This window comes from Pseudochaenichthys georgianus, chromosome 16 (assembly GCF_902827115.2).
Source record: "Pseudochaenichthys georgianus chromosome 16, fPseGeo1.2, whole genome shotgun sequence".
In the NCBI taxonomy this organism is placed as follows: Eukaryota; Metazoa; Chordata; class Actinopteri; order Perciformes; family Channichthyidae; genus Pseudochaenichthys; species Pseudochaenichthys georgianus.
In genome coordinates this window covers 30,294,617-30,316,744 of record NC_047518.2, presented here as the reverse complement: position 1 = coordinate 30,316,744, position 22,128 = coordinate 30,294,617, and the positions used below count along the sequence as shown (strand labels likewise).

At 44.4% G+C, this 22,128-nt stretch overlaps 2 protein-coding genes across 2 annotated transcripts; both read left to right on the top strand.

Moving 5' to 3' along the window:
- The first annotated feature begins 7,877 nt into the window (after nt 1-7,877).
- Nucleotides 7,878-14,323, top strand: il11a (interleukin 11a). The gene is made up of 5 exons (XM_034103095.1): nt 7,878-8,245; nt 9,034-9,191; nt 12,135-12,230; nt 12,478-12,639; nt 12,780-14,323. The coding sequence occupies exons 1-5, from the start codon at nt 8,239-8,241 to the stop codon at nt 12,957-12,959; spliced, it is 603 nt and encodes a 200-aa protein (XP_033958986.1). The 5' UTR covers nt 7,878-8,238; the 3' UTR covers nt 12,960-14,323.
- A 293-nt stretch (nt 14,324-14,616) lies between these two features.
- Nucleotides 14,617-21,997, top strand: znf628 (zinc finger protein 628). Its single transcript, XM_034103087.2, is given in 10 exon segments — nt 14,617-14,748; nt 15,159-15,725; nt 16,013-16,085; nt 16,180-16,584; nt 16,586-17,104; nt 17,693-17,863; nt 17,996-18,329; nt 18,606-18,760; nt 19,219-19,461; nt 19,587-21,997. Coding segments are annotated over 9 exon segments (4,152 nt in total). The 5' UTR covers nt 14,617-14,748; nt 15,159-15,336; the 3' UTR covers nt 21,450-21,997.
- Nucleotides 21,998-22,128: the final 131 nt, after the last annotated feature.

The window sequence follows — 22,128 nt, the reverse complement described above, 5'->3', positions numbered from 1 at the left end:
ATCGCTTCCTGTCCCACTGTTGTGCCTCGCTGTCGCCCAACACCCTATAGGGGTGATAATCTGTTTTAAGAATCGCTATCTTTGGTCAGTCGTTCTCTTCCATCGCATCACCGTGTTTTTTCTATGGTAATTGGCTTGTGTCTCCATGACCATCTCACCTATCTCTTTCCAGTCATCCCATCCCATCTCATTCCTTGCTTTTCATCCACCTTCGTCAGCAGTCTTCCAATGATAGTCGCTGTCACTGTGTGTGTTGTCTTAGTGTCAACCCTAGACCTATGTCTGTTAAGGCATCCTGTCCCATCTCCTCCAATCCCACTCTTTGTCATCATCCCTTTCATTTATACCCAGTGATTGTTCGCGCTCCTGTTGTTTCTGGGCATTTAGTCCATTCTGCTGCGGGGAATTTCCTTCTAATCGTTCACTGGGCCATTCCTTGAATTCCTGGCATGCTTCCTGGCACTACCGGGGGTCCAGACAGATGCGAGGGCGTCCGTAATACAAGGCAGGCGCTGAGGCCAACTGACACCATTCATACATCCAGCAGTAACCTTCTGATGAGAATGGACAGTTTGATTGATGAACAAGGAAGAGGAGCCAGCAAGAAAAGGGGAGACAGAAAACGACAGTGGTGGTGGGGGTGTAATGGCAATGTGTGTGAACTCTGTGCCAAAAATAGAATAAACTGGATAGCTTTCATTTCTAAGTCATTGACTCACAGACTGTTATTGATAAAAGAAGACATGTGAGGCATTTAAACATCTCCCAAAGAAGCCATTTTTGGATGATTTGTAACAGCAGGGGGTCATGTGCACATTAAGATTGGGGACATGAACAGAGAGATTAAAATAACTCTCATGTTGTTCCTCTTAGTCACAGTCCTCAAAGGATAAAGGTGGTTCTCTAACTGCACAAGAAACTACGCGTTGGTGAGCTCCCACAATAAACAAAGATCAAGAAAACAAAACTGCAGAAAAGTGAAGGTTGTGACAGGTAGCGCAGATCATAGATGTCCAAGTAAAAGATGGCCGTCACGCTGGAGATAATGATTATGGTGGTTACAAAGAATGCACGCAAAACACATCACTTCCTTATCTTGCTTTCACTATTCCTGAGATAATATTGTGTGTCCAAGAAGGATGAAGGATAGATAGTTCACAGTTTATATAAACATCTACAGTAAATGTTTTCCTTCAACAAAAGAATGCAAAAAATAAATAAACTGCATTACGACAACAACTGCAGAAACTTCAATCTAAAAAGTAAGACAGTGTGTCTTCTGTGCCGGGTTTGCACAGCTTTTAGTCAAAGTCACTTCAAACTAAGGCTGACTTTTCAGTGAACTTGAGGTCCGCCTCCCCTCCCTGTGTGGTTAAAGCTCAGCCTACTAAATGTGGAGAGAAGACTTTTTGATTTCCAAACATTTTCAAATAAACTATGCCTCAAAAACCGTTGTACGCCGCTTCCCAATCCTAATGTATGTACAGTGTTTCAAAACATAAACAGTGACGACATAAGGATATGAAATTTCCTTTCCTGTGTTTGCTCTTAGTTATGATGAAATTTACACACTCTGCATGGCTGACGCACAGGAAGTGGTCGGGGGAATGACGGTAGAATCAATACAGCTGTCCATGTACGCTGTTATAAGTTGTGTTATCTGCTATCATTGTTGTAGGAGGTTGATTTACGATTGTCAGCGTGTAATGAGTGTTAATTTAATGAATGGCAAGTGATGAAGGGGCCTGATGTGCGTCAGCATTCACAGAAGCCGCCCGGCCATGTCAGGTTAAAGGGGGGCAGAGGGTTATAAATTGTTTTAAATGCTAGTGTGAACCGTCTTACAGACGTAAGCATATGTGTGTTTCTTCAAGTTTGTTTGTGTCTGCGTGTGTGTCCATCCATCTGCAAAAGGCCATCCTCCCACCCCCCCATGTGACTAAGGTCACATCACGTTGACAAAGTCACTCAGTAGGGCAAACAGCGACGTCACACAAGCACTCTTCCTTTTGTCTTCCCGCTCCTCTCACACTTTCCCCATCGTCTCTCCAGGACCGCTGCCCTTACACACACACACACACACACACACACACACACACACACACACACACACACACACACACACACACACACACACACACACACACACACACACACACACACACACACACACACACCAACACATACACAAACCCCTCCCCGTTTCCCCTGCGTTTGTCAGCAGCTCTCAGCTTCCGTAGAATAACACGACAACAGGCTCAGTGTGTGGCTGACGCAGACTCACGGCGCGCCGGCAAGTAGTGGTCAGCACTGATACAGTATACATATCACACACGCACACGCACACACACACACACACACACACACACACACACACACACACACACACACACACACACACACACACACACACAAACACACAACACACACACACACACACACACACACACACACACACACACACACACACACACACACACACACACACACACACACACACACACACACACACACACACACACGGGCACACACATATGTAGTAATTTGTAAGACTGAAAAGGGAAGTAATGTTTCCAGGATAACTATTCTGCACTCTTAGGAATGCACCAGAAGGAAAACCTTCACTTCCTCTCGTCCACTTTGATATAAAAGTTCTCTTCAGGAATACTGTTTCAGAGAAATTGCAGCCGGTTGATGAAAACGATTCAGAGCTTGCTTACATGTGCTTTGATTGTTTGAAGCTTGTACTGTTTATGTTTCACTGATCCTCCTGCGCACCACAGAAAACAAGAGAGGGATGTGAAGTGGCAGCGAGAGAGAGTGTGAAAGAGAAAGTAAGAGGGGAGCTGAGGGGAAGTACATTAAAAAAAGGAAGAGATGGAGGGAGAGAGAGGGATGCAGACAGGACGCGCAATGACAGGGGAGGAAAGAATGTTTAGGGCGACTGAGAATGGGGGTGAGGCGAGCGGGAGCTCTGAGACAGGCCTGGGCTCTCCAGTGCATTAACACCAGTCTGAGATGGAGGGGAGATGGAAAAGAGTGTTTGCACAGTAAAAAGTTCCTTTTGCGTGGGTTGCTCGCTGTAACCCCCTCCCCTCTCCTTCCTCTTCTCCTTCTCACACTCTGTCTGTGACCTATTGCTTCAACTAGTTCATTCAGCGATTTCCTCACTGGCAGACGCAAAAACTGCTTGGCCACGGTGAGAGCAAAAGGAAACGTGAGCAGGTGAGCACCGCAGAGTCAGAGAGGAGAGAGTTTCGGCCGAGTCTGGCTGTCACACGCGCACACACACACACACACACACGCACACACACACACACACACACACACACACACACACACGCACTGCGTTTTGTCACATGCCATAGAGTTTGGTTTCCAAACAAAATGAGCCTTGTAAATGTGTGTTTAATAGAGAGCTGATTTAAACATTTTGCTCCCCCAAGTTTCTGCCAGGAGAGACATTTGCCTCATGCACTTCCTTTCATCCCTGCATCCTGCCCTTTGCGTGGCTCTGTGAGCTGAGCCAGCGGAGGAAACCTGCAGTAATGATGCCGGTTAATGTCCCTCATTAATGATCTAATAAAAAGCCAAAGCAACAGATGCACAACAGCCATATCTGCCCCAGTGGGTCTCACATGGAAGAGGAAGAGAGCAATTGACACGCATCATTTGTAAATCAGGTCCACGGGGAGTATTTCCAACTAAAGACTCGCCAGCAGGGGGGGGGTGGAGGGAAGCTTGAGAGGAGGGTCTCTTGTCATATATCCTTTTGTAAGAGGACAACAGCACTTTAACACTGATCACTGACAGTGAGAAAGAGAGTCAGAGACGTCACTTTATTGCCCAATGATTGAAGCCTCCTCCTGTGTGTCACTATTTCTCTCGACCCCCCTAAACTATAAACACACTCACTTGCTCTCTGACGTAGGTTCTAGTAAGGGGGCAAACGCAGGGGAGAATTGGGATTTAGGGGATGATGGCGGTAGCGAGTTAGGGTAAGGTTACCATGACAATTCTCCAGATAGGATACCCAGGGGGAGGCACGCACTTGGCAGCGAGCTGGAGAGAATGAATGGAGGACAGAATGACTAAGAAGAAGAGGAGGAGGTGGAGGAGGTCATGGGGAAACATGAAAGTGTCCGGTTATAGAAGAGTAAATATTAACAGTAAAAGGTCGGACCCTTTCCATTTGAATGTAATCTTCGCGTCTGTTTACTTAGTTCCTGCAGGAATTCCCTGCAGGAAATGAGGGTGCAACATAAAAATGATGAATTTATTACTACACCTTCTTCCATAATCCCTTGCAGCGTTGCGTCAAGGCCAACATGTTCTCTGTTTACATATGACACTCTGAGGTAAGCAGAACATGAGGGTTAACCCTAAAACCCACATGAATACTTTATCACCCACCTGGACATGGAAATTAACCCACGGCAACAAAGGTTTATGGGAAAACCCACATCATCAGAATGGGCTAATTTGGTGTTTGTTCTCATAATCAGACTGCAACCATAACACGTAAGTACACAGTGGAGGAAAATCCCCATCATAAAAAAATCAATTCATGCTCAAGCTCTTCCTTGTCAAATAAATAAACTATGATTACAGTAATACTCATTCTGAATTGATTTAAATCAGTCTTTTTTTAAAGGGACTCCATGGTGAACGAATGAATCGAGCGACTGTGGATTAACAGGCCGGCAAAAGGTGAGCGAAGAGTGTGAGGCATTCAAATGATTTGAAGCCTGCGTAATAATGTGTGAATACATGCCATGGCACACAGGAAAGCTAGTGTAAAGCATGAGCGAATTGAGCAAAGCTTGTGTGAGTAAAGTTTGTCTGGCAGCGAGGCCTGGCAGGCCCTGTCACAGGTTCCCCTTCCTCTCTGATGTCTTTGAGGTCGTAGTCTGAGTGTCTCTCTCTGTTTCTCCTCCTATGGTGGTTTACACAGATTGGTGATGTAATGGGTAGCATATGAAGGCCACACACAAACATAGAGACGCACACACAAACACTGATGCTCATGCACGTTATACAGACACCGCACTTATACCACCACATACCCATAATTACACACATATACTGTACGCACACCCATTTACACAAACCCTGGAGTCCCCCTTTTCCAACAGGCATGCACCAGTGTGTGCTCATTCTCACACACAAAAACAAAAGTCTAAACAAAGATACACAACACGTTTGCGCACTGACATCAATGCACGTGCACACACACTAAAAACACACACGTAAAGGGCACCCACCCGGTGTTGTGGTGTGTGAGTGATCAGCGCTGGCGGATGGCCTAACAGAAGACTTGTGAACCACCCAGGAGACCCCCATCATGAGAGGCAGCCATGAGAGGCAATGAGGGAGAGTGACTAACTTCACTTTTCTTTTCTTCTCTCCCCAGCTGTGTCTTCAAACGGCCCTTTGATGTGGGAAATTAAAAAAGAGCGAGTGTGTCAATATCTCCCTACGTCCAACCTCACTCATCTATTTCCTCTCCTGCTTCTCATGCTTTTCTTGTCTACTGTTGACCCGAGAAACACAGTATGACCCCTTTCCACCACAACAACTCTGCCACCCACTCCCTGCCACCAGGCCATCATCATTCGGGGTGTTTGTTTGTCTGTGTAGGCCTACCGCCGGACTGGCAACTTTGTGTGTATATGTGTATGAGTGTGCGGCTGTGCGCATGGCCCACCACTAATTATTTTATAACCACACCATGAGTGTATGTCTGTGAATAAGGGTCTCCTAATCTCACACCCAGACTCAAAAAGCGCTTTCTTCCCTTCCCCTTCCCCTTCCCCTTCATTCACTCTCTCTCTCTCTCTCTCTCTCTCTCTCTCTCTCTTTGTTTGTATCTCAGTACTATAGGCAGCTTTGCATCCAAATGTTCAGAAATATTCAAAAACAAAAAGCTTTATTGATATTATTATATTGAGTGACTTTTTTATCTTTTGAATCTATGTAATGCCATTTTCTGACTTGTTATGACGCACATGATTTGAGTTAGTAAAAGGTCAGTCAGCTCAATCTCTGCTGTACTCTGATTAGATAATTGGACAATTAGGACAGCGCTGTCATGTACATATGTATGTAAATAGCCTATGAAAGTGTTGTAATGCTGCCAATACATAATGGTCGGACCACTGAAAAAGTTGTCATCATATAAATAACAATCAGTCAGTCAGTATGCAAGACAGTGTGCAGGACATCAAGTTTCTATCCACTACGGTTTGTGAATGTTTGGTTCACAGAGATAGGAAGTACTCATTCTCCAGTTAGGTGCCCTACTTTAGGGAAGAGTCTGGAAGGAGATGAGACTGTGCCAGTCACAAACTGTCTGGTCCTCACTCCACACAGATCTGATGTTTCTGTCTCACCACATTTATCATCTTTCATTGCATTTGCAATATTTGCACTAAGTTTTTCACAGGTGGTTGAAAACGCACACCCATTGACTCTTTTGTGTTTTACAGTGTATGTACAGTATGATGCATCAGCTGTCCCCCTGCGATGTCTGGAAACTCATTTTGCCCGTTGCAACTTTTAGGCCACGCTTTGCTGCACCTGACTGAGTGTTTCCAGACTATGCGTGTGTTTGTGTTTGTGTTTGTGTGTGTGTGTGTGTGTGTGTGTGTGTGTGTGTGTGTGTGTGTGTGTGTGTGTGTGTGTGTGTGTGTGTGTGTGTGTGTGTGTGTGTGTGTGTGTGTGTGTGTGTGTGTGTGTGTGTGTGTGTGTGTGTGTGTGTGTGTGTGTGTGTGTGAGAGAAATTATGTTGTGTATAATAAACTGTTTTGTTTCTGCATGTTTTTGAGGTAGAAAGCATCTTTTTGGTGTTTTGTTTACTAGACCAGCATGTTTTTCTGTGACAGCATGTATCGTGTGTTTGCATCCTTGTTGTGTGAGTTTTGCTATGCTGACCCCACCAACCACCTCCCACCCCTCAAGCGTGTGTGTCCGTGTTAATGTCCTGTGGTGTGTGTGTGTGTGTCCGCTCACTGTTTCTATGCAACACTTTCAGAGGCCCCTTCTGGTCTGGACAACACCTCTCTCCTGCTCCTATCCGTCTCTCACTCCTCACTCTTTCCTTCACCCTGGAGAGGGAGAGAGGGAGTGAAAAAAAAGAGAAGGAGGTGGGTGGGGGGCAGTGGAAATAACAGGCTGCTGTCTCAGGAGGGGCTCTGAAAAAAGAGCAAGGGTGAGAAAATGAGGGAGAGAAACATTATAGAGAAAAGGTGTTTGCTGTGCATATTAGCTACAGGGTTAATGTAGCATGTGTAGCTTAAAAGAGCTCTGCCATAAATGTAATATCGCGCACAAGAACACACTTTCTGTGACTTGTCACCCTTGCACACGTACATTACACCACAAGAAAAATGACAGGACAGGTAAAACACGAGGCTCTAAATGATACATGGTTACATAAGATATGCTGATACATATGAAAACAATGGGCTTTTTAAAAAGTCTGCAGTGATAGAGAGAGAGAGTGAGGGGGAAAGAGATTTGGAGATGGAAAGATAAAAATAGGTAGATGGGGCTGATAGAGGCGCAGGTAGCGGGATGCGACAGAGGAAGTGCTGGAGATAGGGACAGGACAGGACGGGAGAAAGTGATAGAGAAAAGAAAAAAAACAGAAAAAAAACAACGGAACATTTTTTTTAAGTTTCGCAAAGGGAGACAGGCAGCAGGGAGGGGAGGAGGAAAGAGAAGGAGAGAGAGGAGAGAGAGAGAGGGAGCGTGTGTCTGTGTGTGTGTGTGTTTTTATGAATGAAGTGAGTCACTGCCGATGTGTCATAGGCCCGACGTCTTTATAAAGGAAGTTTTAAACAAGCCTAAACACTTCACTGCGCGCAAAATTTGGACTTACCACACTCGCATCCCTCTCTGCAGTTCTGTTACCTCTCTCTCTCTCTCCAAACTGTCTAAGTGTCTCTCTGCCTTCAGCACTCCATAAAGACTACAAGGGCTCAGATCAAACTTTACCAAAGACAGGAAGTTTGATTTCTTTTACCTTTTCTTACTCTCTCTGAGTGCCTCAGTCATCACTCAGCTCTCCTTCATCCTCTCTCGTCCTGACAACTTTCCTCCTCTCTCTGACTGAAGATTGCGAAGAAGAAACCGGAGCACGTGACAATTTCCGGAGTTCAATTTATTTATTAACTTTCTATTTATTTATTTATCCACCGTTTGATTGCTGGTTTATCCCTTGGATCCGAACCAAATATGAAATGTAAGTGTTTTTGTGAGTTTTTTTTTTATCCATAAGTGATTCAGATGCTATTTATAATTTATATTTATTTTTTATATTTTGTTTTATTTTTAAATGATCTAATTACACTGTGGGTCTTTAACGTTTGTGTGACTGTTAACAGCTATTGGGACGTTAATATGCAGGCTGAATTAAAATATGTATTCATGGTACAATTTAATTCTAAACAATTGACTTGACAGTGAGCATGGACACCTTTGTGATCCCTGAACTTTAAAAGTTACACTGGACAGGCAGCTCAGATGCTCCTGCAGTGTTATTTTGGCTGTGATTCTTGTGGTTCACCTGTAATTATCAAACATTCATCATTTCAACACAGCTGTGGTTTCCTTTTAATACTTAGTCTACCTTGTATTTGAACTTGAAAGGAAAAGAATGAATGAGCTTACTGTTAGGAGAGTTGACTTGGCTGCCTCTATATAATTTATACCACCAACTCACGTACCTATCCAGTTGCAGGTGTGACAATCAGCAGCATTCATTGCAGTTGCTTATAGTAAAAGAGTGATGGTGATATTCAATGTCAAAGCCTGTCTTTTTAATGATTTAATTATTTGCATCAAGCCTGTGAAAACATGACTCTGACACTGAAGCTCTTGAGGAAACCTCTGCCAAGTCTGGAGCTATTGTTTATATTATGGTGCAATATCTTCCCCTGGAGCTGACAGTCGTGGCCTGAGGTCATTATCGTTATGGCGAGATGACAGCAGCCCTCCACTAATTGCTTCCGTTTTGTTCTTCCCCTACAGTGCTGCTCGACTCCTCCTCATCCCTCCTCTTCTCGCTGCTATTGGCTCATCTGCCTGTGTTCACGCCTGCCTCTCCAGTGCCACCCCGGCGGCCCACTGACATGGATAAACTGTCCAATCAGACCAAAAATCTAATGAAGCTCACCCAAGAACTGCTGGTAAGTGAAAGTGTCGTCATGGTGATCTCAGCTATTAATTGGATGAAAGGCCAATGAGGCCCTGGCTGTCCTGTGCTAATTGAATTGATAAGTGGAAGAGGATGCACTTGATTGATCGTTCCCTAATTGGATTTGGGTGTTAATGTTACTTGCACTTACTTTGCACTATACACTGTTGTGGAAACTACACTAGGTTTTTTCTCAGGACTTTACGAGTTTGACTTAAGCAGCTTTCATTGATGACAGACTGGTTGCATGCTTAGATCAAGCCAGTATAAAGCCTCAGGGGAGATTTGACTGAGTGATCTCACTTTTAATCCACACTGGACCCGGTAGGGAGGGGAGGTCTGACTCAGCAACCTCCTGGTCTGCCCGGTCACCTGACTCGTGGCGGTAGCAGGAAGTTTGGTGGCAAGGCCAGGTGCAATATAATTAATATCATGTTTTATGGAATTAAGGAGAATAAGCACACATATACAGTGATGGTCGAGCAGGATACATGATGTGGCCAAGGTAATCAAAATGCAAAACATAGTTCTAGGAATCAGTTCTCCCATTAAAACTAATTTATAACAACAAATCAACACCTTACCAGCCTCCATCGAAGTTAGGCATACCATGTGTGAAATGACAACAAAGTATATCACTTGCCTGTTTACTTAGAAACATGTTTATGTTCTGCGGCTAGACTCTGGAAGCGAGGATGGAGTTGGAGGAGTTTTTTTTCTCCTGAATAAAATGTGCACAGATCTGACAAAGCTGGCTGGAAATCTTATTTTGTTGACAGTCAAGTCGGTATGAAAATCAGATTTGAGAACACACGGCTAAGATTTGGCTCCAGCCTCCAGCTGGTAAGTGTGTATCAACACTATGTTTTAACAGGTGAAAAGAAAGCGGGATCATAGCTATGGATCTTTGGTAACACAGACTGATCTAGATTCTATTTTTGCATTATGCAAATCTTTAAACTCCTTTGTTCGGAGGATGAAACCAAAAATAGCCACATACTCTCTCTAGTCTTGGTCAGTTGATAGGGTTCAGAAGGTGTGAGTGTGTTCTGTACGTGTGTGTGTGTGTGTGGGATTGCTGCTTTAAAACAATGTTACAGGCTATTGTGTAGCAGAGGTCTGTAACCTGGGTTCCAGATGTGAACAAACAAGCATTATCAAAGGGTGACGGGGACAGTATTAGACAGGGTTCACTTACATGGATGATTTATTTTAATTTTTTTTCCCTTATTGTGCGGAATTCCACTGAAGAGAGGACAACGTTTGGAAAGATAAATAAAATGGGAATCCATGGAAAGTCCCTGCATAACGCAATGAACCTGATGCTCTAAAGAGAGAAAAATCAGTGTGTACACACATAGGTCTATATAGGTTTTTTTCCGACATAACTGTGCGCGTGTGTGTGTGTTTGGTTGGCCAGTGTGTGTTTGCATGCATTCGCTGTATGGGTGCAAATGTGTATATGGGTGCATGCATTTGTGTGTATGCATTTTTGTGGCTGTGTGTGTGTTCATTGTGGGTTCTGTAAATACTCATGGTTGTGTAGGTGCGGTGTTTAGTGTTTTGCTCTCGGTCGCCACAGCAAAGTGACCTGATAAAAATCGAAAAAGATTTATCACATTCCAGTATTTGCATTCAGGAAGAAAAAGGTTTGGATACTATGTCGGGTGAGGTCATGATCTGTGATGGAGAGAGCAAGAAATAAAGGATAAGAGGGAGAATTAAAGGCTGAGGAAGATGGAGCAAAAACCACAAGAGATGAAGAGATCAGAGAGCCAACTAGATGACAAGCTAGTGGTGTGTGTGTGTGTGTGTGTGTGTGTGTGTGTGTGTGTGTGTGTGTGTGTGTGTGTGTGTGTGTGTGTGTGTGTGTGTGTGTGTGTGTGTGTGTGTGTGTGTGTGTGTGTGTGTGTGTGTGTGTGTGTGTGTGTGTGTGTGTGTGTGTGTGTCTGTCTGTCTGTGTGTGCGTGTGTGTGCGTGTGTGTGTGTGTGCGTGTGTGTGTGTGTGCGTGCGCGCATGTGCACGAGATGTTGCATGTGCTTGTGCACCTGGTATGAGACAGAGAAAGGGGGAGAGAGAGAGGAGAGGGTGGGAGCAAGGGATGTAAGTTGACAAAAGCAACAAAGTCAAAACATTGGACCACAAACATAAGTGAGCTCTTACGAAAGCTTGATGGAGAGACATGGCAGACAATGTGGCACATTCATCACTAAAAACATCAACATAAACAACTGGAGGCAAACAGTATGGACACTGCATAACAGGTTAAGGAAGCATCAGGCACACACAACCTGTTTACACAAAACATTTCTCAGCACTCATCATCCTAATGTTGTTATGTTCCTCTAGTGATTGGCAATGACGCAAGCCACACCAGTCATCTCCATTTACCCCCATTAATTTCTGAGTCTCATCTTTAATGCTAAAATGTTACCGATGAGCACAGCTGCCTTTGTAAGGTAGAACCTGCAGTCAGGTTATTTAACCCCCTCTGGTGGACACAATTAGCAGTACATCTGCTGTTTGGTTGTAGTTTACAACACAACTCTGGGCAGCAGTACTGCGTCATTCCCTTTTTTTATAGCTGTGACCCTGGAGTTTCCCTACAGCCCTGTGTTGTCTGTCCCACTAGGAGTTTTCTTAGTCACTGCATATGTTGTTATCCTCGCTCCCTGGAGAAAACATCCTGTGGGTTCTGAGCATTTGCTCTTATTGTTGACATTTGGGGAGGCCGAATGTGGGTGAACTCACAGTGACCCGATCAACCACACTCCCCTCAGTGGGAGCTACTGTCTCCAAGCACAGAAAACAGTCATCCGATGGAGGTGCTAGACTAATTATTTCCTCATGGTGCCGTGACTTGTGTCAGGATGAGTAAAATTGCTCGGATGCAAATTACTAACGGGCTACTCTGTGTCTGGTTTTCTCTTTCAGAGGGAGCATGCATTTGACTCAGACGTGGAGCCCCACAGGTTCAGGTCTCTGCCAGAAATGAGCAACAGATCAGCCAATGACCTCACCAACCTTGAGGTAATGCTCTGATAATTTATTTGTGTGTGTGTGTGTGTGTGTGTGTGTGTGTGTGTGTGTGTGTGTGTGTGTGTGTGTGTGTGTGTGTGTGTGTGTGTGTGTGTGTGTGTGTGTGTGTGTGTGTGTGTGTGTGTGTGTGTGTGTGTGTGTGTGTGTGTGCATGAAGTGAGAGGCTGTTTGGTTTATATCATTGTTACATCTTGCCACACCCATGCTTTGTCTCTAAGTGTGTCTGTGTTGTTTACAGCTGAAGCCCACACTGTCTCAGCTGCACGCTGACCTGAAGCTGTACGAGCATCACTTTGAGTGGCTCAACAGGGTTTCAAAGAAGCACCACCACCCTGCGCTGCCCAAGCTGGTGGAGATGATCAGAGAAATGAAATCTCTCAGCAATCTGCTTCACCGTCAGGTAAAGCCAGTTCCCCCTATACTTCTCAGTTCTCTAGAATGTTTTCAATCATATTCAATTAGCTGGGACTTGTATTCTAATACCTAAATGTACTAAATTAAATTGTTTCCTAATCCTTGTTCCCTTTGTCTCTCCTCCAGATGCTGAGAGTTGAAGCACCAAGGCTGACTCAGGCGACCCCTTCCCTCCCCCCTCACCTCCCCTTTCAGTTTGATGTCCTGCAGTCCACCCATGAGCTTCTTCAACACTTCAAGCTCTTCTGTGATTGGGCATACAGAGCATTCCTTATCCTCAAGCCCAAAGTCACTGCAGTACAATGACGCTCAAAGCTCCATTTATTTCCTCTCAACTACACTGCTGCAGCGACAGTGAGGACACATGGAGTTCCGCCTCAGCCAAGGAGGAATTAGGACCATGTCAGTGTGCACTGTAGTCTTTAGCATCCCTTAAAAGGCCCAAACTTCAAACTACGACATGTGTGTTGAAGAATGTTTCACCATCAGAGCCAATAAGGATAAGCTATACTGCCGCAAGCTGCCAACACCTTCAAGATTTCTGTTATAAAAAGTGCCAGTTTAACTACAATGTCAAGATTCCCCAAACTCTCTCCTAAAGGCCTTGTAAATGAACTTGTTATTTATGTATTTATTTATTTATTAACTGTTAGTAATTTATTTAATTTTATTTATTAAAAGTTGTAATGTGTCACTCTTATCCTTATTTCTGTATTAACGTGAATTTGTTTGCCCACATCTCTGTAATCTTTCTTTATTGTCTTGTGTCTCACTGATCCTCAAAAAAAACACAGTAGCACTTCCTGACTTTTATTTGAATTAATCTACTTTGCATTTGTGTATTTCTTTAGCCAATGATTCTTCCAGTAGATGTATTATTCATATGGGAAAGCCAAGGTTTTCAATGATCTTATATATATAGTGCCCTTATAGTAACAATGTTAAGCGTGCCATGTCTTAACGTATACATTGAAATTAATTGTATTTTTATAAAAATGTAAAATGGTATCAAAGATAAGTGAATAATTTCTGTTTTACTCTCTATTGTTATTGTTTGTTTCTCGCATTCTGCATAGGGAGGCACATTTGAGGTTGTGGTTGAGTTGTATGAATGTGCCCTGTTGTTGAGCACTGATGGACCTGATTAGATCCTTTGCACAAACTTGTCAGGATTAACCTCTTGGATGAGTCAGATGGCTGATTTTGAACCTGTGCTTTGGGGAAGAAAAGTTTGTTTTTGATAGTTATACACCCAAAGCCTTAAAATACTATGTATTGTGACACTATGTTTTGTACAGGTGTACATACGTGTACAAGAATGTAAATTGTTGTATACAACGCTTTTGTGTATTTTGTTGTTTTTCTAAAATTATAATGTAGATTACTTTACCAACTTTATCACTATAATGTTTGTTCATTCCTATTCTAGTATTTGTTACAGTATTGATTGTTTATTTAAGTAATTTGGTGGAACTATTTATTTGTGCTGCAGTGGAGCAAGTCTCCACTATTTTTGTACTTTTATACAGTTTGTATTCTTATTTACTATTATTATACCATCATGTTTAAATTATTGTCATAACATCAAGATGCCTCTTCCACACACTGATTGGCCTCAATGTGAAATATGTGCCTTGGTGAAATAAATACTAAAGAATGTGCACAATGAACTTGAGTATATTTTTGAAAACCGTGATCGACCTATAGCATCTAGTGTCAATTATGGCAGATGGGCAGACATGCTACGTTACCCAGAAGTCTGTGCGCTAATGTAACAAAAAAGATTAATAGATGAATGTTTGAGATGTAGTAGTCTAGGCACAACATCGATAGGTTATTTACTCTCAATTTAAAGTTAAAAAATATATTTTTAAGCCGTCAATCTGCCTGTTGAAGCTCTTAACCAATAGTAGTAGCGCATCTATTGTGACTAACAGCCAATCACCTTCGCTGTTCTTAGGAGGCGGCATCGGGTGGAGAACTGCTGTTAGTATGCGCTGTGTTTATTGTTAAGGTTGTGTGGATTAGCACTGCAGTACCTTTTGCCATTATTATAATATCAACAATATAGCTAAAGATGAGTTAAAGATGCCCGGTGAGTACTGCTTCAGCCTGTATTTATGCACATCTTTATCGAGCGGTTTAACCACGATTTTACGCACTGATGGAGGCTAGTTTAGCTTTAAATGAAGGCCAGTAGTTGTATTTGTTGATACTGTTAACACTGATATGTTCTGTGCGTCGTTTTTGTTGGTTTGATTACATTTGAATATAGTTATGGAGTAGCTTCATGTGTAACCTAGCTCTAGCTTCTGTGTGTTTTGCTAGTAAGCACCGCACTGCGGGGTCGGACAGAATCGGACTGATTGCCAGAGGAAAGACAGCAGGGAGGGAGGGGGGCAGGTTCAGAGACTGGAGGGAAGGTGGGGGCATTTAAAGGGAGCATTCTCACCAGGAATTACCAACTAATTATACTGTATTTATTTCCATTTCACTCTTTGTCAGACTCATCCTGAGCTTCAACTTTGGACAGCTGATGTGTCCAGTGGCTGACAGGGAGAACAACAATGGAAATAAACCATGAATGAAGGAAAGCTGAAAGAAAAGCTATGATACTGCCCCAAAACTGATCCACACCTGCTGCCAAGAAACACCCCTCATCTGCTGCCAGATTACTCTGGAAATGGCTAACACTGTGGCCTTGGTGGTCCAAGCAGAACTCTTACCATCTCAGTCCACCGCCTCCCTTTCTCCTTTCCCTTCATCCCTTCTTGGCTCTGGAGAGGATGGCGAGGACAACAGGGACAGAGAAGAGATGGTGGAGGGAGACAAGGGAGTAGTAGAACGTGAGGTAGAGGTGGTTCTGGACATGGTTGCGTCCTCTATGCCGGACCCACCTCAGCAGCCCGAGCAGACGGACCATCCCTTCCTGTGTATGGATTGTGGGAAGAGCTTCAGGTGGTCTTCCAGGCTCACCCATCACCAAAGGAGCCACAACAATGAGAGACCATACCGCTGCAACCTCTGCCCCAAGGCCTTCAAGGGCTCCTCTGCTCTGCTCTACCACCAACGGTACCCATAATGGAACTATTTTACCACCTTTACAATGGTTATGCTGTTACTGTACCGTCATGAAGTCCCATCAGTATTGAAGTGAATAGGAGAGAGGTACAAGTGTCCAAATTGAGGAAAACTCAAAGTAGTGTAATCCATTAACAGCTATAAATGGTGCAAGACTATGTCAGTGTATATGACAAACCATAAACAAAGTGTTGCATATATTTTCTATGTATTATGTGTCACATCTGTTGATTGTTGTAATTCATTGGGTTATCTTCTTAAATATTTCAATTTTTCAGGTCTCACTCAGGGGAGAAGCCTTACAAATGTCAGGAGTGTGGAAAAGCCTTCAAACGCTCCTCTCTGCTCCAGGTGAGATGTCAAATAAAGGCATTTTTATAAACAATGATTTCCTCAGGGAAAAGGAATCACTTACAGATGCATTCACATCTCTTTCTGTCTCCAGGTCCATCAGAGTGTCCACACTGGAGTGCGTACCTTCTTGTGTCCCTATTGCCCACTGACTTTCAAATGGAGCTCTCATTACCAGTATCACCTGCGCCAGCATACTGGAGAGTGTCCATACCCGTGTGACACCTGCCCCAAGGCCTTCAAAAACTCGAGCAGTCTGCGGCGACACAAGAACGTCCACCTTGGTCTCAAGCCTTACACCTGCACAGTGTGTAACAAATCCTTCACTCAGTCTACCAACCTAAGGCAGCACATGAGGATCCATACAGGTGAGAGGCCCTACATCTGCGGGGAGTGTGGACGAAGCTTCACGCATTCGTCAAATCTCGCCCTTCACAAGAACTCGCACTCGAACCCAGGAGGAAAGGAGGGAAAGAGTGGAGAGTGCTGCCAAGAAGGGAAGTGAGATAGTGGAGATTTTGGTAGGATCAGAGGAAGTGACATCGTCCATGTTGACGGACATGGTGGGATTTGTGAGCCAGGAGGGAACTGATGGAGTTGGGGTGGGGATGGAAGAAGTGTTTCTGTCGACCACCCCGTCCGGACAGAATTCAAGCCTTCTCCCCCAGCTCACTCTCACCTCCTCTGGGGAAGGCATGTACACATCTAGGGCCATCGGGACGGAGGTTCACCTGAGCACAGACACCGGTACCAGTTTGCTGCTGTACAGCTGCGGCAGCTGCAGCCACAACTTTGGCACGCGGACAGATCTAGAGGAACACCAGGTCAACCATATGGCTCCAGAGGGAGGCGGTGCTGGTGGAGAGGCAGGGTCTGGAGTAGGGATGGAGGTTGGGGATGGGCTGGTGGGAGCTGGTCACCTGCTGGCTGATTTTGAGGAGGTGGTGGAGACGACCACAGCGGCTGAAAATGGACACACAACAGAGGTGCTTCTTGGACTGACGGGGGCAGCAGATACAGTAAGTATTAAACGGATTATTGTAAGAAGAGATTGATAGAACTACCTTAAAAGAGGATTCAGCAATTTGATTAGAAATTCAAACGGGTCTGGTGTTATTGTCATTGAGGACTGTCTTACCTGGTTAAATAACAATTGACCAATTAGAAGAAAGTAGGTAGGGGTATAAATGGGATCTCCTTCTTTAGCTTGCTAGCCAGATTCCTGCTTAATGCGGCTATCATAATCATCATAAATCTGTGATAAACACTTGTCGAAAAAAGAACAGTTAATATTAGAACATTTTAAATGAAACTTAGAAATCAATATTTATTAAAATAAAATAGACTAAACCTTGATAATGATACAAACTACTATACTATTAAGGTATTTGATTAAAAACATATTTGAAATCAATTAAAGAAAATAAAACATATCCTGTTTAATGTGATATGGAATAGAATGGCCATACTCTGAAGGTAATTAGAAAAACACTTATCTGTCTACATACTCTACTTTTAATGAATCTAAATAATACGTAATCCCTCTATAAAGTGCTTAGGATCTGAAGATTTGTTTCATGTGTAACTTCCCTTTGGTTTGTCCTCAGAATTTGGGCACCTCCCAGGCCCAGTATGACCTGCTGCAGAGCTTCACTGAGGTGACTCAGAGCTCGGAGACCGTTCAGCCAGAGGCCAGAACCACATGGGCTGGGTTGTCATGTGGCTACTGCAATAAGAGCTTCAAGACCAGTGGAGGCCTTAATAGACATGTATCACTGGTGAGAATGACCTTCTAACACTGGTATTCAAATGACAGCACTGAATATTGAGCGCTGAGATTTATATCCTACACTTTGATTTCTCTATCCTGGAATAATATGTGCCTCCTGTGTTCCCCTTTTGTTTTCCAGATACACTCCCTCTCCTCACAGTCCCGCTCCCAGTTCAGCTGCTCGGCCTGCGACCGCTCCTTCCCCCTTCTCTCCTCACTCCTCACCCACCAACACTCCCACACGCCTGAGCAACGTCTCCTAGCTGAGGCTGAGGCTGAGATAGTGTGCCCTCCCTCCCTTTCTCTGTCTCTCCCCCTTCCCTCCTCTCCCAGCCACGCTGACAAGCAGCAGGGAGGCCCGAGGGAGATCCATATTGACATCATTGCTGTCGGCGAGGAGCACGAGGTACAACCGGCCAAACCGCCAAAAGCCCCCAAAAAGACGGGAGCCAGCAAGAGTGCTCTTGTTGGAGGTAAATGTATTTCCATAGCAGGGCAGACACAAGACATTGAGATTTGACTGGAGAAAAGACAATATGAAACAGGAAATATGTTCATTTGTTTTGGTATGATATGCATTCCCCCTTCAAAGCTATCGGCAATATATCCAATATCAAATTGGTTAACGCTTACAAGGATCTTCTTTACCATGATAATTACTACAATGCTTGCATTTATTACTGTATTAATTGCCATTATTAGTTTAAATGTTCACATTTGTGATGCTCTGTTTGCACACTTTGGTACAGAGAGGCCATACCGCTGTTCAGAGTGCGGCAAAGCCTTCAAAGGTTCATCGGGGCTGAAGTATCACATGAGGGATCACACTGGGGAAAGGCCCTACCGCTGCACCGAGTGTGGAAAGAGCTTCAAAAGGTCGTCTCTGCTTTCAATCCATCAGAGGGTAAGGCTTTTGTTGACAGAAATGGACACACAAATTAAGGCTCCAAGTTAGAGAGCTATCCTCGGAGCAACATTTTATAATTGATGTCAGCGTAAAACGTATGATGTTTGTAGTTTACAGGGAATGCAGCAGTCTAGAACGGTTCACAACTATGCAATCAGCTAGAAAGAAAGCAATAAAATACATACCGTCAATGAAAAACTCACTGACACTTTGTTGTGACTCGATGGCTTTTTTTGCACAAACAGTGTTATAACAGTTGTAACTGTTGATTGCATCGTTGACATAAATGTTTCCTGGTCGCAAGTCTTTGGTTGCATTTGGCTCTTATGGGAAAAAAACGATTTAAAAAAAATTGATAGGATTTTCTACTGTAAAAATAATTGAATACTACATTCAAAAAGGAGCAACTTAAGCAAAACATAACACCAATACGCTTTTTCAATGACTTTACCCAGGTACACACAGGCGTTCGGGCATTCCAGTGCCCTCACTGCCCTCTCACCTTCAAATGGAGCTCTCACTACCAGTACCACCTGCGGCAGCACACCGGCGAGAGGCCATATGTGTGCAAGGAGTGTGGAAAGTCATTCAAAAACACCAGCTGCCTGCGTAGACACAGTCAGATGCACTCTGGGCTGCGGCCTCATACCTGCTCCATCTGCTCAAAGTCTTTTTCCCAGACGTCAAACCTGAAACAGGTCAGTAATGCCGGCACAGTCTCAGCTAAGAACTCATGTAGAGTCTTCACTTTTTTGATGGAAATAACAAATTGTGATCTTAATACGTCTTCCTTCTTCTCATGTCTAATTTGTTTTGTTATCAGCATGAACGCACCCATTCTGGAGAGAGACCTTTTCAGTGCACACACTGCAATAAAAGCTTTACACACTCCTCCAACCTCCAGCTCCACCTTCGCACACACTCCTCAAGCAAGGACTTCAAATGCCCGTACTGCTCTAAGGAGTTTGTCATGCACTCCTACCTGCAGAGGCACATCCGCACCCATGGCAGTGGCGTTCCTATGCCCTGCGCCAGTGGTGTAGGTAAAGATGGAGTGGCTGTGAAAGCCAGTGTTGGGGGAGTAACAACCACGACCACCCTGCTCAACCCCATCACCCTGGAAACCTCAGGAAACCAAGGCAGCCTGATTGTTTCTCAACCAGCACTTAATATTCCCCCAAACACCTCCCAGAACTACTTTATGATTCAGACAACCAGCGGCCTGCAGCTCATCCCTCTCACTTCCCCTCCACCGGCCCTCCCTCTTCCTCCTCCTCCACCACCTCCACCTCCGTCTCAGCCACAAAACTTTTTCCTGGTACAGTGTCCCTCCAGCAATGACAGCCAGTCAAGCTGGATTCTCGTCCCCACGGGTAACCACCCTCCACCAGCTCCGGAGCCTCTGCCGGTGCTTCAGACTATCCAGGCACTCCAGCCCGTCCTAAACCAAACACAGACTCGGATATCCCCCTTTCACTCCATATCGCAGCAACAGACCAGGTTTATAATCACCAACAATAATAGCAATGCAAACACTCCTGTTGCCACGCACACTTTGCCAGCCAACTCCCTGCTAAACAAGCCCATACTGGGGAAAAGCACACGGACTGCTCGGGGCAGACGGGGACGCAAACCCAAAGCTGCTCTTCAGCCACCTCCAGCAGCTCCTGCCAGTCAGACTGCAGGTGGAGCTCCGTCAGGAACAAACTGTAACATCTCAAACACCATCACTACTGCTGCTAACACATCACCATCATCTGTATCCACAACATCTTGCACTGCCGTCCAAATCCTTTCATCCTCCATTACTGCAGCCTCCACACTGGACCCCTCAGGACCCACATCATCTGTTACTATGGTTACACCAGCCACCACATTAACTACAACATCAGTTTCTACTCCTGACCCCGCTACTCATACCACTTTGGGGAACATAAGAACAGGGAAACAGTTTGTGTTATGTTTTGATAATAAAGGAAGGCCCAAAGAGGGGATGAATATGGAGGAGGGTGGGCATTCATACGTGTTACAGTTTGACGGGGAAGCATCAGGTGAGGCCGATGGAATGGGTGAAGAGGGGAAATCACTCGTGTTGCAGTTCAAGACAGAAGGGGAAGGAGCAAAGGGGGAAGATAAGGGAGGGATGATGTCACTTCTGCGTGAATGGAGTGAAGGAAAGCAGGGGGAGACGCAGACAGGAGAGAAAAGCGGCCAGGGAGAGTCTTATGTCCTTCATTTCCACACCGATGCACAGGACGACGGGCCATCTGCTGCGACCTACAGCCATGGGCAAGAAACCAGCCTGCAGCTTTCCTGCACTCCTACCCAAAGTTTGGTGCCACTTGATGGGCAGCAGGTCGTGTTCGAACTAGGTGGTGAGACCAAAATGGAGCAGGAAAGTGAGGAAGGTATGCAGATGATAGCTCTGATAGAAGGTGAAGGGGGGATGATGGGAGAAGAAGGGACAGCTTGTCATGCTGCAACTGGCAGGATGGAGGATGGCAGAGGATCCATGGAAGGCTTATTTCAACTGGGAAATGGAGAGGAAATTGTCATAATTGAGGTCAGCACTAGTAGTTTAAGAGATGGAAGAGTGGAGCGAGGAGGGGATGGGGAGATCTCACAGAGGCGTGAAGTGAAATATGAGAGTGTAACGGCTGAGGCAAATGAAAAGACTGTAAATTAAGTAGACTCTGCATCCAATGTAGAAGTACAGACGTCAAATGAGGATGCAACAAAAAATGGACCTATACCTAACTCTAAAGAGATGCAGTTCTCTAACTAAAAGTGTGTGTGTGTGTGTGTGTGTGTGTGTGTGTGTGTGTGTGTGTGTGTGTGTGTGTGTGTGTGTGTGTGTGTGTGTGTGTGGGTGTGTGTGTGGGTGTGTGTGTGTGTGTGTGTGTGTGTGTGTGTGTGTGTGTGTGTGTGTGTGTGTGTGTGTGTGTGTGTGTGTGTGTGTGTGTGAGAGCAGTGTGTTAGCACTTTAGTTTGAGTTCTCCTGGAGCTGGGGAAGAATATGAAGTTAAAGGAGTACTGTGTTGTAATCCCATGGTGCCACAAACTAGAAATGTTATACATTTAAATAGGCTGTACATGGACCTTGGAATATTCCTCAATATATTAGTTTAAATGATACTGTCACTGGCAGTTTGTTAATTAAGTAAATACGTTCTTTGTGAATATATGTTGTACATGGCCCACTTTCTTCACAATGTTAATAGTAATTAATTATTAATAAATATGTCAATACCTTTCAACATTTGCATTGTTTTGCTTTCTTGTAATCAATGGTGGAATAAGTGTTGAGATATTTTAGTTAAAGTACTAATACCACAGTCTACAAATAATACTCTGTAGTAAACGTC